At 58.9% G+C, this 16,848-nt stretch overlaps 1 protein-coding gene across 1 annotated transcript in view; it reads right to left on the bottom strand.

The window, feature by feature from the left end:
• The window catches only part of PPARGC1B (PPARG coactivator 1 beta), a 47,614-nt gene extending 31,360 nt beyond the window's left edge, over positions 1-16,254 (bottom strand). The window contains exon 1 of the mRNA XM_086471004.1: positions 16,171-16,254. Within this exon, the coding sequence (XP_086327130.1) occupies positions 16,171-16,254 (84 nt within the window). The remainder of the gene's footprint in view (positions 1-16,170) is intronic.
• Positions 16,255-16,848: the final 594 nt, after the last annotated feature.

Below are 16,848 nucleotides of genomic sequence, written 5' to 3' on the forward strand. Positions count from 1 at the left end.
TAACCGTGCCCAGGAGCCGTCTGGCACCCATGTTGGCAAACACCCAGCACCATCCTGGAGAAGCCTCTGCCAAAATCGCACCCCGTGCCTGCCGACCCCTGGCCCAGGGCAGCCCCTCGCCCCAGCCACGGCCCCTCGCCAGGGGTATGGGTCCCGTGGGAGGGAGGCAGTGCCTGGGCAGACAGCGCAGGGGACATCCAAAGAAGGAAAGGAGTCGGATGGATGGAGTTGCCGGCTGCGCTCCCTGGCCGGCCAGCCGACCCATACTGTAAAAGGAGTGGGAACAGCTGTGCTGCCAGCACAGCTCCAGCTCCAGCGGTTTTAAGATGGCTGTGAAGCAGAGAAGAGGAGGAGGAGGAGGACATTAACCCCGCCAGCCCTGCGCTGCAGCCAGGAGCACCGCGGTGAGGAGAAATGGCAGGTTTCCTGAGGCTCTGCTTAACAGATGGACCAGGGTCCCCCAGCTCCCACCCGACAAAATGCAGCTAGTGATGCTTTCAGCCCTGGCAGCGCTGAGACGGGAGATGCTGCCCTCAGACTGGCCGTGGGAAGGCGAAGGAGGAGGAGGAGAAGGAGGAGGAAGGGGAGGAAGAGGCACGAAGAGGATGCCTGCAGGAGGGAGGTGAACCTCCACGGGTGCAGAACACTCAGCAGGGCCTCGAAGACCCCTTGAACATGGACTCCCCGGGAAGATGCCCTCCCCCTCATGCTACCCCCAGGAAAGCACCCCCTTGGGGGCTCGGCAGCACCGGAGGGGCAGGAAAGGGGCACCCACGGGTGCCACCCCTCTGGGCGCCTGTCTGTCGGCACTGCCATCCCTTGCTAGCTGCTCAGCAGGGTGCAGCAGGGCTGAGCGACTGCTCAGCTTCCCTCCTCTTTTCCCTGTGGACACGCACGTGAATAATCACTTTTTTCCTGCTTAACGTTTTCCTTTAAAAACATTGGGCTTGGCCTTCCCTGCACTTTTCTGTGGGATTCATCAGAGCTGCAGGAACCCAGGCACAGCGACTGGAGGACCAAAGGTATCAGGCACTTAACAACAACTTCCCTTCTCTGAAATGTTTATTGGTCATTGACGTCAAGTAATTATTGAGAATTATTAATTAAGAAGGCATTTAAGGGCTTTGCTTTTGTTGAGGTTTTGTCTTTACAATTAGTTTATCGGCCAACAGGAGAAACATCAGCCTTTGCAGTTGCTTGGAGTGTAGCAAACCGCCCATAATTAATTTCCCCTTCCGCAGCAGCGTTTTGCTCTGACCTACCTTGGGGACTTGCCTTTCTCCAGGTGTGCCAACCATAACAGCTCTGGAAACACCCAGCCAAAGGGACCTCAAGAGGCCATCGGATGGGAACACCATGTCTCCTCTAGCCTGTCAGAGGCAGCTATGCATGGATAGCAGCTCTTTTCGGGAAAGCATCCTGGCCAGACGCCCTGATCGCAGGGAGGAAGCTGTAGAGTTAAGGGTTGAGTCCCGCGGTCTCTCCAGGGCCACCCTGCCATGCTTCCATGTCGCCGTGTCCCTGGCTCTTATGGCACCCCCCTCCCTGTGCCAGCACCGGCATCCTGCCGCAGAGCAGCTCGCTGCCGGTGAGAGCTCAGGCACGCTGCCATCTGCAGCCTTGTGTGACGGGCGATTCAGCAGTGGACCCTGTCTGTACAACTGCTGGCACCCTACGCCCCCACCACATACTCTGCTCAACCCTGTGCTTGGACCCTGTTCCTCGTGAGACACGAGCCTGGGAGGCCACCACGCTGTACCAGGCTGTGCCTTTGAGGCAACATCAGCCCCTGAGGACAAGGTACCTGAGGCTGGCAGCGACGTGGCTGCTCCAGCACCCAAAGCCCCAGCCTGCTGAGGACCCAACACCCAGGCCTGGCTGGAGGGGAGGGGATGGCCAGGAGGCAGGCTAACCCCATGGGATGTGGCGCTACCTCTCGGGATGGGGGCTTGAGTGCTGCCCTGGGCTGGGATCCTGCCTCAGCCCAGGTACAGCCAGGTAAGCCTTGGGTTGGTCGCTCCAGCAGCAACTCCTGCCCGATTCCATCTCTGCTGGGGCACCTCTTCCTTCTCCGGGAGAGCTGAGGGTGCTGGTGGGTGGGTAAGCTGGGAGGGGTGCTGAGGAAGCAGGCGGGCTACAGAGCCTGCACCCCCTGAGTGGCAGGCAGCCTGCGAGCGGCGAGTTTCTGCAGCCCTTCCACAGAGCAGGCTGCAGCCGACTGCAGCCCAGGCACCCGCAGCCCTGTGCTCCCAGTCCGATGCTGGTGCAGCCCCCGTGCACACGTGCACCCCCAAGTGCAGCACCAGGAGGGGCCGGCAGCCCCCGCTCGGCAAGTGGGTCAGCTATATATAAACGCAGCAGCCCCAGCAGCGCCGGTACCAGGCACGTTCCTGCCTTGCATCATTGCCACCCTAAAAACCATGGCCTGGAGACAGGGGCTGGCTCAGCCCAGGCTGTGGCAGCCACGAAATGCTGCCGTGTTGCCAGAGGCACTGCTGAATCAGCTCCTTTGCAGCCGTCACCCAGAGGGCTCCCAGCCCTGCACCCTGCTCTGCCAAGGCAGGGGGTCCAGGCAGGACCGATGTCTGCCCCACGGACGCTCCCAGGAGGCCACAGCTGCAAGCCGTGCGTACTCCTCCACACACAGCAGGCCCCCAGGAGGGAGATTTCCACTTCCATTTATCAAAACCAGCTGCCCCAGCTCCCAAGCACCCAGGCAACAAGCTCAAAACCCCTCATTAAGGCTGGGCAGACACCTCCTGGGCCCGAGGCGCACAGGCATGCCCGCTCGGCAACATGTTTGGCTCATAGGGTGACACAGAGCAGCCCCAATGCGGCACATCGCTGGGCAAGGACATTGTGCAGGAAAACTTCAGCAGGGCAGATTTAGTGCCAGTATCCCCAGTTTGCTGCATCCCAAGGGCAGATGTCTGCCCCAGTGCAACCTGCCCCCTTCAGCTGCACTGTTGCGGTTTGTGGGTCCAGTAAATCTGGTTTTGAAGCCCAGGAGATCCATGGTTCGGGGTGCTTTGGGCTGCTGCCCCCTTCACAGCCTTGCCAGCACCACACAGGAGGGAAGGGCTGCTGTTCCCCCTGCACTGCTGCAAGAAGCTGGAAAAGCCCTTTGCAGCCTGCAGGTCTCCAGTTGTCTCCAGTTGAACATCACCAGCCTCTCAAACAGCCTGGAGGGTTGGTTATTAGCAAAAAACACTTTAATGAGGCAGCTCATTAAAGGCAAGAACAGATTAGCCCAGGCACCCAAGGAATTCTGTGACTGCCAAGTTCAAGAGTAGGAGAAACAGGCCTTTCCCTGGCAGTGGTAGGAGATGCTGCCTCAAAGCAGTGGGCTGAACCCACGAATCCTCAAAGCCCTTTCAAAGCCCTGCACCCTCCCAGGAGCCTGCATGAGCTCTGAAGATAGAAGATGTCGGGAAGGGAGTACCATAGCTTGAAACTTATGAAAACACCCACTGAAATACAAGTGGAAAATACTCCATCCTCAATAGTCAAGTTCAGGCACTGCCTCCTCCACCGATCAAGCAAAATCCCAGCACTACTGTGGGCTTCCAGCAGGGATGCTCCAGGGAGAAAGCCTTTGGCATGACACAGCCCCGCCGGACAGGAGCAACGTGGGAGGAGAGGCAAAGGCAAGCAGAGATCAGTTAGTCACCAGAGAAAAATCAACCCTGGAAAAAAAATCCCGCTCCATTTCCCACTACAGGGGAAGGTTTGCAGACCATCTCTTTCCACAGCGAAATGAAATGCTGGTGGGTGGTAGAAGCACGGGATGAATGGGGCACCCCAGGAGGTTGGGGTTACCTCAAAGCCACTTGAAGAATCAGGCCCGTGCAATGGCCGTTATGAATGATGGTGGGAACAGTATTGCTAAAGATAACTTTGTGAACAGGTACTATTAATAGCAATACTACAGGGCTTTTTTGTGTGTGTGTGCTTTCTGCAAGGCTCTCACTGGGATTGGTGAATACTAATGGCTCGGGCCCCGCTACCACGCCAGGGAAGCGACCATGCGTGTGCATTGCCGGAGCCCAGCAGCAGACTGATGCCCTCGAGGAATAAGGACCAGCAGCAAGTGGCCGACCGAGCCAGCCACCCGCCACCACCGTGGCAGCCCAGTGCCGGCCGGGTGCTCAGACCGAGGATCCCGCGCGGGAGCTGCCGCCATGCCGGTTTCCATGACGACTTCAGCACTTGGCGCGAGATGGAGATGACGGGATCAGCAAGGAAAGTCACTGAGCGGAGCTGGCATCCTCCGTCTGCCGCGGCTGACGGCACAGCCCTGCCAACCCTGCGCGGCCGGCTGGCACAGGGCGAAGCCCCAGGAGCTTACGGGCATCTGGGTCCCCCTCGCCTTACAGGGTGTGTGCTGGCTGCCAGCTGTCCCCGTGAAGTGGAGCCTGCCCATCCCATCAGTCCCTCCCCAACACCTCCATGAAAGCACAGTCTAGGTCCCGACCCCCAGCCCCACACTGGCCCGGCGCACACCCAGCACCGAAGCACCCAGACGGGTTTGTGCCCCAGCGCTCCATTTCCACTCCTGGTGGGGCTGTCTCCCTGGTGGCACCACTTCCGAGCACACATCCCCTCACGCCCCAGCCTGTGGCGCTGGGGCCAGCTGGTACAGCGGGCAGCCTGGCTGGGCGGTACCCGGCTCCCCTCTGCAGCTCAAGGAGACGCTGCACGCCAGGGCTGAGCTTGCACCGGGGCCAGTCAAGCTCAGCAGTACCAGCCTGCACCAGAACAGCCCTGATCCTCACTGGTCCTCAGTCCCCACGGAGGCTTTCCCTGCCTTTCAGGTAACCTAAAATCAAGCACTCCAGCCAGAGGTGCTCAGTCAGACACCCAGGGACACCACGGAGCAGTGGGGAACTGAACACTTGCAGCATATGACTCCCCAGCTGGCATGGTCCCCCTAGCCCCAAAAGCCACCGGTGCCCAGCTGAGAAGCACTTCCCAGGGACCGCATCCCTTGTCAAGCCACCGCACGTGGCCGCTGCTTTCCCAAGCTGCTGGCAGGGAGCATGCAGGGGGCCAGGGCAGCGCGGCGGGTGGCTGGGACCCCCAGCACCCCCTCCCACCCACACGCAGGAGCCTGCTGCGCGCCCTTTTATTCCAGCAGTGCAATTAGCCTTGCTGACCCCTGAAATCCTCAGCCTCTCTAAGCAGCCATGCATTAAATCCCGGATCCAAGAGTGGAAATAGACTTCGTAAAAGGCTTATGGCCCTATTTATTACATTTTACGCATGACGGAGCCCGACAGCACAGCAATGGTGCTGCAATCGGTGCTGGCTCGGCCTCCACGCTGAGGCAGACGGACAGACGGACAGGCAGGGTCTGGAGCGGGCAGCAGAGCCTCCGTGGGTATCTTCTCCTGGCCAGGCTTGGGTTGCCAGCTGAGCACTCCCTCAGACGCAGGCAGGCAGGGATATCGATCTAGATGAAAGCTAACACCGCTCTTGGGGCTGGGTAACCGTATCTGCCGCACATTTGTATTCCTTAGGGCAGGGCGGGAGGGCTGCAGCCATCTGCCAGAGCATCGGAGATCCTGGGGACGCTGCAAGCCCTCCGGCCGGATCTCCGGTGCACCAACTCCTCCCATTTCAATGCGCAGCCTTTACCTTCTCTATTTCACCTCCACCTTGCTAGGGCCAAATAACACAGACCTGAGGAGGGCATCACCAAAACGACAGGGTCCTTCCTTCATATCCAGTCCACCTCCACCCAGAAGGGACCAGTGCGGCTGCCACCGGGCAGCGCTGAACTTGCCTGGTCCTTGCCTGTGCGATGGGAGCCAACGGGGCACCACGCTGCTGTTTGCAAGGTTGTACAAGGGCACCGTGCGAAGCCAGCAAACATGTGTTCACCAACACCTCCCCGGGGGTCCCACTGTTTAGCTGGGTGACTTCTGTCCCGGTGGGATGGCAGAGGACCCTGCACACCGGGGTGAGAGCTGGCATGAGGCTGCAGAGCTCCGGGCTGGGCAGGGGGCACAGTGAGGGGCAGGGATGGGCAGCAGGAAGACGTGGAGGCATGCAGGGAGACAGAGGTGCCGCATCCAGAGGAAGCAACAAGAAAAGCACAGAAACAAAGGTTTGAATAGCTGAGGGACCCTCCGCTTTCCTGCAGAAAACATAAGGCAGCTCCTGTGCATCTCCATCAGGGCCCAAATCAGAAGACAGATCAGGGAGCCCCTGCAGCAGCGCCGGGCCAGAGAGCCCGGTTCTCGCGCTCAGCGCTGCAAAGCAGGGAGGAGCAGAGGGGGCCCACAAAGGTGCCCCCTCCATGTGCTTATAAACAGGCAGCTGCAGAGACTCAAGCAGCATGTGTCCCACGCCCCGATCCCCTGGGACACTGGCACGCACGGACACAAATGGCTGCTCCCCACCTCCTTGGAAGGGACCCATGGCACCCTCATTGCAGGGCAGTCAGAGGTGTCAGGAGACAAGAGCAAGGGCCACCTGTGCACCTGAGAAACTCAGCTGCATGCCTTGCTGATCCCAGGTGGTACAAGAGAGCCCCACCACGCCACATGGGCACGCTAGTGAGGTGGTCAGACCAGACTGGCAAACCCATCTCTTGTGCTCACTCCAAAGGCAACAAGGGGTCTTGTGCGTATGAAGAAGCAGAAGCAGGCCCACGGGATGTGCACAGTGCCCAGATCCAGCCACCGCCTGCATCTCAGCCAAGCGTACGGACCCCAGCGCCCATGAGGGTGGAAGCGTACGTCCCTGGCAAGGGCAAATGGCACCTGTGGGGTGTCCCTCAGCTCAGCATTCCGAAAGGTCGGTCCTGCATCTTTCACTAAAGGAGATCAAAGGACTGCGATGCCTGCTGTGCCCCACACACCTAAGGGCAGAAGGAGCTTCGCCCTTCCTTGCCTTTCCGTCCGACCCCACGTTGCAGTGGTGACTCCTCCAGCAGCCCTGAATGATCGCCCCAGGGTGCCACAGCTGCTTGGGGCCCTGTGGCAGGGCAGGATGTAGAGGTTTTGCCCCATAACTCAGCTCTGCCTCTATGCTTTGGAGCATGGTGCCTTCCTCCAAGGGGAGGCGATGGCACGTTAGCGAACAGCATGTTTGGGCATAGATGGGCTCAGGCCTCAAAAGGCACTGAGACATTCGGAAAAAACCTTGCAGTCCACATCTCTGCTGGTTCCTGCTTCCCTGCCAGCCTGCGCAGGCCGTCACTGCTGCCAGCTCCCCGCTGCCCCAGGACGGCTGCAAGCCTGCCCTGCTAATGGCAGGGGAATAAACCCCCCAGGCCTGATTGAACAAGACTTAAACTCCCCCTAATATACATCCACAAAGGTCCCATACCCGCCAGGGCACTCGCAGGCTAATCCTCCCTCCAAAGCAGCAGCTATATTTAGCTATCTAAATGAGACAGAGTGGCTCTTTCCAAAAAAGAGTTAGTTTGGGTTACATAAATACAGAGAGAAACTTGAAAGCTGTGTTTCCAGGTCCTTGCACTGCCATAAGCGAGCAGCAGAGATGGAGATGGTCTACCCCCAATAATCTGCCTTTCATTTATTTTTGACTCAGCTGGATGTGTGGATGGGTTTCCAGCTCCTCTGGGCAGACAGGCAGCAGGCGAGCGGTGCAAGCTGAGATGAGGGAGCCTGAGCAAGCGGACCCTCATGGGCAGCCCCTGGTCACCGCAGGGAGGCAGGGACCCATGGGCTGTCGATGAGCAGCAACCCGGATGCACTAACACAGGAACAGAGAAGCCATCACTGCAGGCAGGTCAGGCAGCATGACCAAAAGTACAGGCAGGAGGAGTCAACAGAAGTAAATAAACCGAGCAGCTCCAGCCCTCCCTATCTGTGCCTGTCCTAACAGTCCCCCCCCGCCCGTGACATCCCTCCCCGCTCAGCTGCCGACTTCCTTCCTCCTGCATCCACTTCCACATCCCAAAGCCTCTGGTCCCACGAGGGGAGGAGACGCATGTGCACGAGCGTGTCCTGCACACCTACCACTGCTCACCCCAAGCCCCCGGGCTGCAGGGCAGGGGCTGGCCCTGCTTCCCAGCTCAGCTGCTGGGGAAGGTTGGTTGTGGGTCATCAGCAAAGCAGCATCCCCACCAGAGCTAGGTGACAACATGCACCATGGGGGTTTTTGGGGACATGTACCACGTGCTTTCATTTTCAAAATACATATAAATAGACATACTTACTCCTTCTTAAAAGGACACGACCACAAGAAAAAAAAGGCAGCTGAAATACCATCCAACCTTTCGGCCTGAGAAAACCACACAATTCTAATAGGCTTGAGTTCTGTTACCTGGGAAATGAGTTTTAGCACCCAAAACCCACATGCACCAGTCTCCTGGTGGGGCCCACACAGAGACAGAAACTTCCTTTTTTAAGAAGAACATTTTCCATTTTTTCTTTTAATTATTAGCACAGTTAGGTCGTGACTATCTGTGTGCAAGCTTGCTCTCAAGGAGAAACGATGCTGGTTGGTTTAAATCTCCAGCTCCAGCTATGCAGAGCTCTGGGTTTTATGCTCTTCAAAGGAAGGTTTTAAAAATCCTCCTGTCATTAAGATGCTGGAAGGTGGCTCTGAGCCACACGCACCTCACACAGGCAGGGCTGCAGGCCCCAGAGCAGAGGGGGAAAGGAAAGCAGCTAGGCAGGGGTGGTTTAAAGGCAGCCGACAGGAATGCAAAGTTTAATTAGCTTGAAGCCAAGGGCTATGGAAGTTGCAAACATTTGCATCGAGGCGGTGCAAGTCCCGGGAAATCAGGACAGACGGACTTGAGCTGGAACAAAGTTCAGCCCCACCGTGCTGGGTGCCAGGCGACCAACCTCTGTGTGGCAGGAAAGGGCACCGCCGGCTCGCCTGGCACGAACCACCGCGCAGCCCCCGGTGTCCTGCCCTGCCCCCCGCCAGTGCTGCCTGCAAGCCGGCAGAGCCCCGATCCTCCTGGCACACAGGTAGCAGCTCTCACCCCTGCTCCGAACCCGGGGAGCACACGCTCTGCCTGGGCGACGTGCGAGGAGCCAAAGGACCGCGTCCGCCCCAGCCCTGCGTGCTGGCAGAGCCTGCCCTGCTCTGGCCTTCAAGGGGAGCCGCACGAGTGCGACGTTTGGCACCTCCAGCTCCTTGCTGTGACCCGAGCACGTGTACAGCCATCACCCCGGCTGCCATCAGTGCTGCTCTTCGCTCTAACCCAGCCCGGCTGCTGCTGGGCTGCCTGGAGCTCAGCCCCATCAGTCCCGTGTGCGTGCAAAGGGTCACAGCAGGGTCCCGCTGGGAGGTTTCCTGAAACACCCCACGGCTACATTTGCGCTTTCTTCATGAAAAAAAAAATAACGTGACTCGCTCCTACCTAGGCATTTTGGCTAAAAATGAAGCAAGAAGGAGCTCGGCAAGGCGGCTGCCAAGACTGGAGGACAGGGCCCGCGCTGCCTGTGCCTGGCAGCAGCTCCCCTGCACCCCAGCTCTGTGCGCCCAGGGACAGCTGGGGCTGCTCTGGCCGCGGGTCCCCTCGTGGCAGGACAACCACGTCCCCAGCTGTCGCTTGCAGGCGGCGAAACCTGCAGTCCCCCCTCATCCGGGCGGGAGGGAAGAGAAAAAACATGGTTAGAGGCAGCTGGGCTTCCTTCCGTCCGCAAGGCACAGCCGGCCGCCCCAGCTCAGCCCTCCACCTGCGCTGGGATGCTCTGCCCTCTCCCCTCCATCTCCCCCCGCCACAGGATTTCCTTGCTCTTGATGTGCACAAAAATTAGGAAATGAGCGTTCCTCGGGGACTAGGTGGGGAAGGCAGCTTTTGGCGGGGCCGAAAGGATGACACCTCCCACACCCCTTGCCTGCCGCCCCATACGCTGGGGTCGAACGGGGTCCTGCAGTCTCCCCAAACAAAGGCCGGGGAAGCAGAAGCGACAGCAGCGATGAACTTGCTGCAAACTGAAACAGGAACCGAGGAGCCTGACCAGTGGCGCAGGCTCAGCAGAAGGGCCTGTTTCGGCCAGCGTGCTCCCCACCGCTGCAGGCAGCGACCGCAGGGCGCAGAGGCAGCGCAGAGGAAGAATTTAGAAAATGCATCTCAGTAAAGATACGCTGCCCTGCGACTGTAGTGGCCGCAAGAGCTCCAGGCACTCATTTTATCCTCCGCCACCTCAGCACAAAACCATCCATATAAAGCATGTACTGCTCTGTCCCAGGGAAGGGGAGAAGTGTCACATCAGCTCTCCCAGCGCATCGGGGTCTCTCCGACTTCAGACGCCATCACACAGGCTCCCCCTTGCCAAAGGCAGAGGCCTCCTGCTCCCAGCTGCGGGGCCAAACGCCTGCCTGTTCACCACCTGGGTGCCACGCAAAGGGTGGGTACATACAGGCAGATATAAAAAGCTCCTATGATACTTCAGCAGGACTGTCATCATGCTCCTCCAATGAAGCTCCTGGTACAGCGGGCTCTGGGGAGGCAGCAGGCACCCAGGGACAGCACAGGATGCAAGATAAGCGAAGTATTTTCCCTAAGCCCCACATTGCTGCCCGGGAGCCAGCAGTGATCAAAGGTTAGTCTGGCTACTGGATGGGGCCATCCCAAGGAGCCTGCAGGGCTGCCAGAGTCTCCACACGCCCCACCAGCAGATACCAGACTTGCCGCATGGGGAACCCCTCCCGGGGGGTTTCCAGCTCTTACAGGGCCAAAGGAGATTTCCAGCATTTAATTTTTCCCTGTCTTAATTCTGAAGTGAACCAGTTTAACGTAGTGACTTGCAGCAGCTCAACCCTGGCTGTTGCCTCTGCCCTGGGAGGTGCAGCAAGACAGAGCAGGGTAAGGACAGGGCTGATGAGACCCTGAGCGCAGCCAGATGTGAGCAAAGTCCTTCGGCATTTCTTGGAAGCTCCCATTATAAAAAGCAATAAATAAATAAATAATAAATAAATAAATAGTGAGCCAGAGCTCAGGAAAAGTGCTGAAAAGCAGAACAGCCGAGCGATAAGGGAAGGGAAACACATTGGTTGGACCATCACCCCGTGCCTACAGCTCGGCTGCCCCTGGAAGTAGGTCACTACCTCACCTGACCACCCGGCCCATTAACTTCAACCTTTAGTCTCTGGCTCATTACTACAAGCAGAGGCAGCTTAAAACAGGCACTCGCAAGAGGGTACTTCACCAGGCAGCAGGCAGGTGGTGGGATCCTGCCCTTCCCGGCACGGCATGCCGGCAGGGCAGCCGGCTGCCTGCTCTGGCAGTGCGGGCAAGGGGCTGCCCCAGCCCGTGCCCCCCCAGGGAGGAGGAGTGCAGTGGTCGGCCTGGCACAGTCGCACTGGCAGCAGTGGCTCTGGCACGTACAAAGTTCCCCCTCTGCTAAATCACTTCAGGCTGCCAAGCAGTCACGAGAAATATAAGCCCATGCGGGGTTGCCATGGAACAGGGCTCAGCCACGGGAGCCTGAAGCTGATTCCTCCGGCAAACGCATTTGCCGACCGAGGCCCTGCCAGCACCTCATGTCCCCCCCGCTCCTTGGCAGCGAGTGAGCACAACACGCGTGGTCCTGGTGGAGACTTCTCTCTGAGGACAGCCCGGGCCCCCTCAGTGCTAGAGAGCCCCATGGGGCACTGGAGCTCAAAACACCCTGCAGGGACAGTGCCCCTCGCCCCGGTGACGCCATCTCCCCAAGGCCATGGTCAGGGAGAAGCAGCGGTGGCTTCAGTGGTGGTGTTTGCCGCGCAGGCACCAGCAGCAAAGGCACAGACTGTGCCTGCACAATGCCTCTGCCCCAGCCGAACGGGTGATGTCCCTGAGCTCCCGTGGGTGCTGGCACATGCCAGCCAGCAGGAATCGTGCCCTTGCCAGCACTCTGCCCGCCCACAGTGCACACATGAGGCTCCCATGCTCTGCCACAAGCCAGCCCCCGGCCCCACCAAAGGGGATTTCAGAGCCTGGCAGGCTCCTGCACCTCGGGAGCAGCAGGCAGCAGTGGCTGGCACCACAGCAAACTGCCTGCCGGGAGGCATGGGACCCATTCCTCAAAGCCAGGAAGGGGTTTGGGGCAGGAAGGTCATCCCCCGGGCATTCTTCATCGGACAACCAACAGCGCTGAAGTGCCAGAGCAAGTGGAGTTTCTAACTATAAAGAGGCTTCTGACATTGGAAAGGTTAATGTGAGAGAGAGAGATCCATCTCCCTCACAAAGCTCCCTTTGCTGGAGGCACTAGGTTGAGACTTTAATTATTCACCTGTTGGAGAGGTGTCTTTCCATTACGGCACGAGACCAGGGCAGGGACGTGCAGGCAGGAGGGAGGAAAGCCCATGGCGTGGGGCAGCCCCGGGGCCCTGCCAGGGTGGGGAGCACCCAGGGATCCGGTCAAGAGCCAGGGGTGAAGGCAGGCGGGTGCGCAGAGAGCCTCTCCAAGGGGCCAGATTTTAGGCCAGCCCTCCTTTCCCCTGCTGCTGCTCCCAGCAGCTGCTCTCTCCCGGCTCTGAGCGGCAGGCTCAGCAGCACGCTGCGCTCCCCATCTCCCGCAGCCACCGCTGCGGCACGGGCAGCTGCCGGCATCCCCAGCAACCGGCTTTGCAAACGTACCGGCATGGCCTCTGCTAACTGCCACCATCGGCAAGAGCCACCTCGCAGCGCTTTGCCAGGAAAGCGAGGGGGGTCTCCAGCCCCAGCAACGCAGCGGCTCTTCAACCCCAGCTGCAGCAATGCAGCCAGGCTGGAGACTGACTTTGCGCAGGGCCTTGGGCTGTCTCAGTCATCCAGACACTGCCCCCCCCCCCCCGATCTTTCAGAGAAAAGCCTTAGAAAAAGCAGAGTATTGGTCTGCTCAGTGAGGACTATCAGAAATTAAGGATGTGTCCCCACTTCATTACTAGCAGTAACAATCCAGCCGATGGATTGCTTTTCCACCGAGGGCTTCACCATGCCTCCTGTATCCATCAATGGATTAAGCTGTTAGCAGGAGGCTGAGAAGTTAAAGATGAAATATTGTATTTCACAGTTCATGTGATCTTTAAGCATCTCTCTGAGAAGCAGCCTGGTTTTTTGGGTTTTTTGCCCCTGCTGACTTCATTTGGGGTTTTTAAACAAAGCGAAGCCACAAGAGTCAAACTGCTCCTGCCTCTCGCAGGGATGCCGAGAGTCGCTGGCCGCTCCGTGGTGCTCTCGGCAGAGCTGCCTGGCTGGCATTTTCCAGCGCCTGGTGCCAGCAGATGAGCCAGCTACAACCAGCTTCATACCTCTGAGCAGCAAAGAGTTGCACAAAATGGATTAAGCAGGCCTAGAAATGACACATTTCGAGTTGCAACAAAACAAAATCAATTTTTTTTGCTGTTAAAAAGGGAAAATGAGTTGGCAGAAGAAAGGCAGATACCAAGTGAAAAACCCTGATTTTCCTTCTGTAGCAATGCAGGTACCACGTGAATCATCGCTGTCCTCAATATGTAAATAGAGGTTAGCAGGCACCCTCAGCACAAGCCCACATAATTAAGGGGCTGGTGCAAGTACCTGTGTCAAACCTTCACCGTGCATCTCCCTGAGAGCCCTCCTGAGGATTCCCCCCCTGGAGAGGAAGGGATCACCTGGCACCTGTATGCGCCCAACTGCGCCTTTCTCGAAACCTACTGTGAAGGCAAGGACTGGGAGGAGCACGGGGCAGAGAGAAGGCCAGTCAGAGTTCCTCAAGATTTCCACGAAGGAAACGGCTAATATTCATGATCTCATGGCCTCCTGACATTGCAGCCTCTCGGGATAATCTGATCTTGTGGTGGAGCACTGGGGACTTTGCAGAAGCAGCTTTCGGGCTTCATTGAGAAGTCAGTAACCCGGTTGTAAGCAGAGGCTCGTACAGTAGTAATGGGGAGAGACGTCAGCAGCCAGCCCGGGACCGCCTCCCGCTCCGAGTTATAAAGCAGGCATGTGACAGCAGCCAAGGCTCGAGCCTTCCCTGCAGTTTCATCAGAGGTTAAGGTACAAGCACAATACAGACTTACAACTTCAGGCGTTCCTTAAGCAAATGCATGCAAATCATAGCTGGGGGGGGCGCTTTTTCCCCCCCTTTTTTTCTTTTCTTTTTACCCCAGCGTCTAACCCCTCTGCGCACATGGGGACAGAGAGGAAATGCAATTATCGAAAGCAGGCGCTGGGCGGGAGAGCAAACACAGGCTGCACACTGCTGCCGAGGGAACCTGCCGCGGGCTGCAAGGATCCCTTCGCTGCTCTTCACGTTCTACACCCCGCAGACACCAGACTAGCACCAACTCTGTGTGCGCACCTACACTGCTCCCTCCAATGAAGTGCACGTATTGGAGAGGGAGAGAAAAAGAGGGGACAAGCACAGCAAACTGTATTTTAGGAGATGCCATAAAAGCGGTCTTATTTCATCACAGGCCATTTCACAGTGCCGAATTTTGCAGAGGATGTTCACAACATGGTGGTTTTGCACCAGAGAAGGATGATAATTCGCAGGATTTTTTCTTCCCCTTAGCACTCCCTTTTTGGAATAAGATTCCTAAATTGGCACATCGAACGCTGACCAAAAAGCAAAAAAGAAACAAGCCTTTAGATGCGTGCTGCAACCACACGAGCTTTTCATTTCATGTTAGGCATGCGGAGAACAGGCAGGTTATTGCAGGGAAGCAGAGCCAGGAACTTTCACCTGCCCAGGGAGCAACGGGGCTGGTGGGAGCTGCAGCCTTCCTGCCACACTTCTAGGGACAGCATCCCGCACCACCAGTCTCCTCCTCTCTAGTCGACGGTTCCCTCAGCAGTAATAAATCCGTCCGAATCAGAAAAAGCAAACCGCTTACAAAACCTTCTCGGCCCAATTCTCACCCTTCCTGACCCTTCTGCTGTAATCAACCTGTCAGCAGCTCTTCGTTAACAAGCGAAGCGGCCACCTCCCCCTTGCCTTGCCCCCAACAAGCTGCCCAGGTCCCATGCCAAGCCGGCGCACTCTGGAGCTGGTGCATGCGAGGCGAGGCGCCGGGACTCCATCAATCTAGCTGGTGGCAAGACCTGCCTGGTTCTGTCTGGCACATGCACCAGGGGCCAATCTGATTTACCAAGTCTTGAGACCTTATTTGTTTTGAACCCAAACAGCAGGATTAGTCCCCGTCCCGTTCCCCATGCACATGCTCCTGCTGTTTGCAACCCCAGAGCTAAACTGGTGAGAGAGCAAGGGTTGGGATGAACGCGCTAGCTTTACAATCGAAGCTATTTTGTAATCTGTGGTTATGAAAGTGAAGGACTGGAAGGATGACATATAACTACAGAAAACTCTTCCCACTTGCACCAGCCTCATCAATCCGACTGTGAAATATGCGGTTGTGCTCCAGATCAGTCCCGGCTCTTGCTACTGCCCGGCTTATTGTATAGCGCCTCTCTTCCACCCCCCAAAATGGAAAAGCATGCAAGCCCTATAGCCAGCACGGCTCGCTCTCGTGATCGTGCAGGAGCTGCCAAGGAGCCTTAATCTGATTTTAATACCCAGCTCCGTCCAAAAAGGAGCCCATCCAGATTGTGGAGCTGCTGACTCGCAGCACCGAGACCCCTCTTCCTACCACCCCCCCTCTCCCCAAACCTCCATCCCCCAAGATCCCAGCCCGTATGCGTGTAACTGACGCTCGGCATGACTCATCCCACAGCCCGGCTCTTATCAGCCCCCACCGCGCAGCCCCCTGCGGAGCCCCCACCCCCCACTCCCGCCACCCTGCACCGCGGCGTCCCCCTCCCCACCTTTGCAGCGGGGGAGGCTGTTGCAAAGGGGGGGGAGGGGGGGGTGCGCCAAAACCGATCAACCCATCAACTTCTCTCCCCCCCCCAAATTTCCTGCAGAAGCGGGGGGGCGGGAGTCCACGTGCGAGTGGTGCTGAAAGCGCCGGCGGGGCTGCGGGGTTGCCGCCGCGCCGCGGCCGCCCCAAAGCCACGAGGAGGGCCGCGGAGAGAGCCGCGGGGGCGGCGGGGTTCCGCGCCTCCCCCCCGCCCCGTATTTCCCGCTCTGCTCATCCGCGGAGCAAACGGGACCCCCGCAGATCCTCCGGGCACCTGGGGGAAGAGCCGGTCCCTGCACCGTGCGGGGACCGGCTCTTCCCGCAGGTACCTCGGGAAGGGGGGGCTGTCTGCCGGCTTCCCCCCCCCCCCTCCCCAGTCGCACCGCGCCGGGGAGCCGGACAGCAGAGCGCCTCCGCCGCCCGCCCTACCTGGCTGTCAGCGAGGTAACTGAAGACGAAGGAGGAAAGATCCTCGTCGAGCAGAGAGCTGCAATCCGGCCCCGGCTCCGCCATCTTCCACCTCCGGCTGGGGCTGAGGCGGCACCGAGCATGCAGCAGGCGCGGCGGCGGCGGCGGCGGGGAGCCGGGCGGCCGGCGGGGCGGAGCCGCCCGCAGCCCCCGCCCGCCGGCTGCGGGAGCCGGGGAGGGCGGCGGGTGGGAGGGAGCGGGGCAGAGAGGGGGGGACACGGCGCACCCGCGGTTGCGGAGCGCTCCGTGGGGTTGCAGCCACGCGTGGGGCACAGGCAGCCTCCCGCGGGACGCGGGGTACCCGCTTTAACCACCCCCGAAAAGTGCCGGCTCTTAAAAGTGGGGGCACCCGGGGGGCTGCCAGCGTCACGAGGTGCTGCTACTCGACAGCCCCTGCATCGCCCCGAGTGGAGGTGTACAAGCCTGAGTGCAGCGTGTCGGGCTGAGGGTCACATCTAGGCTCAGCGGGGGGGACGCCCATGGTTGCAGGGTGCCCCGCGAGGCTTGCAGCCACACGTGGGGCACAAGCACCTTCCTGCGAGATGTGCGCCCACCCAGGGCACCCGCTTTAAGCAGCGCCATGCATATGTTAAAAGTGCCGGCCCCTAAAAGTAGGAGCACCCAGCACCACCAGGCACC

This window comes from Leptosomus discolor, chromosome 10, assembly GCF_034619465.1.
Source record: "Leptosomus discolor isolate bLepDis1 chromosome 10, bLepDis1.hap2, whole genome shotgun sequence".
NCBI lineage: Eukaryota > Metazoa > Chordata > Aves > Leptosomiformes > Leptosomidae > Leptosomus > Leptosomus discolor.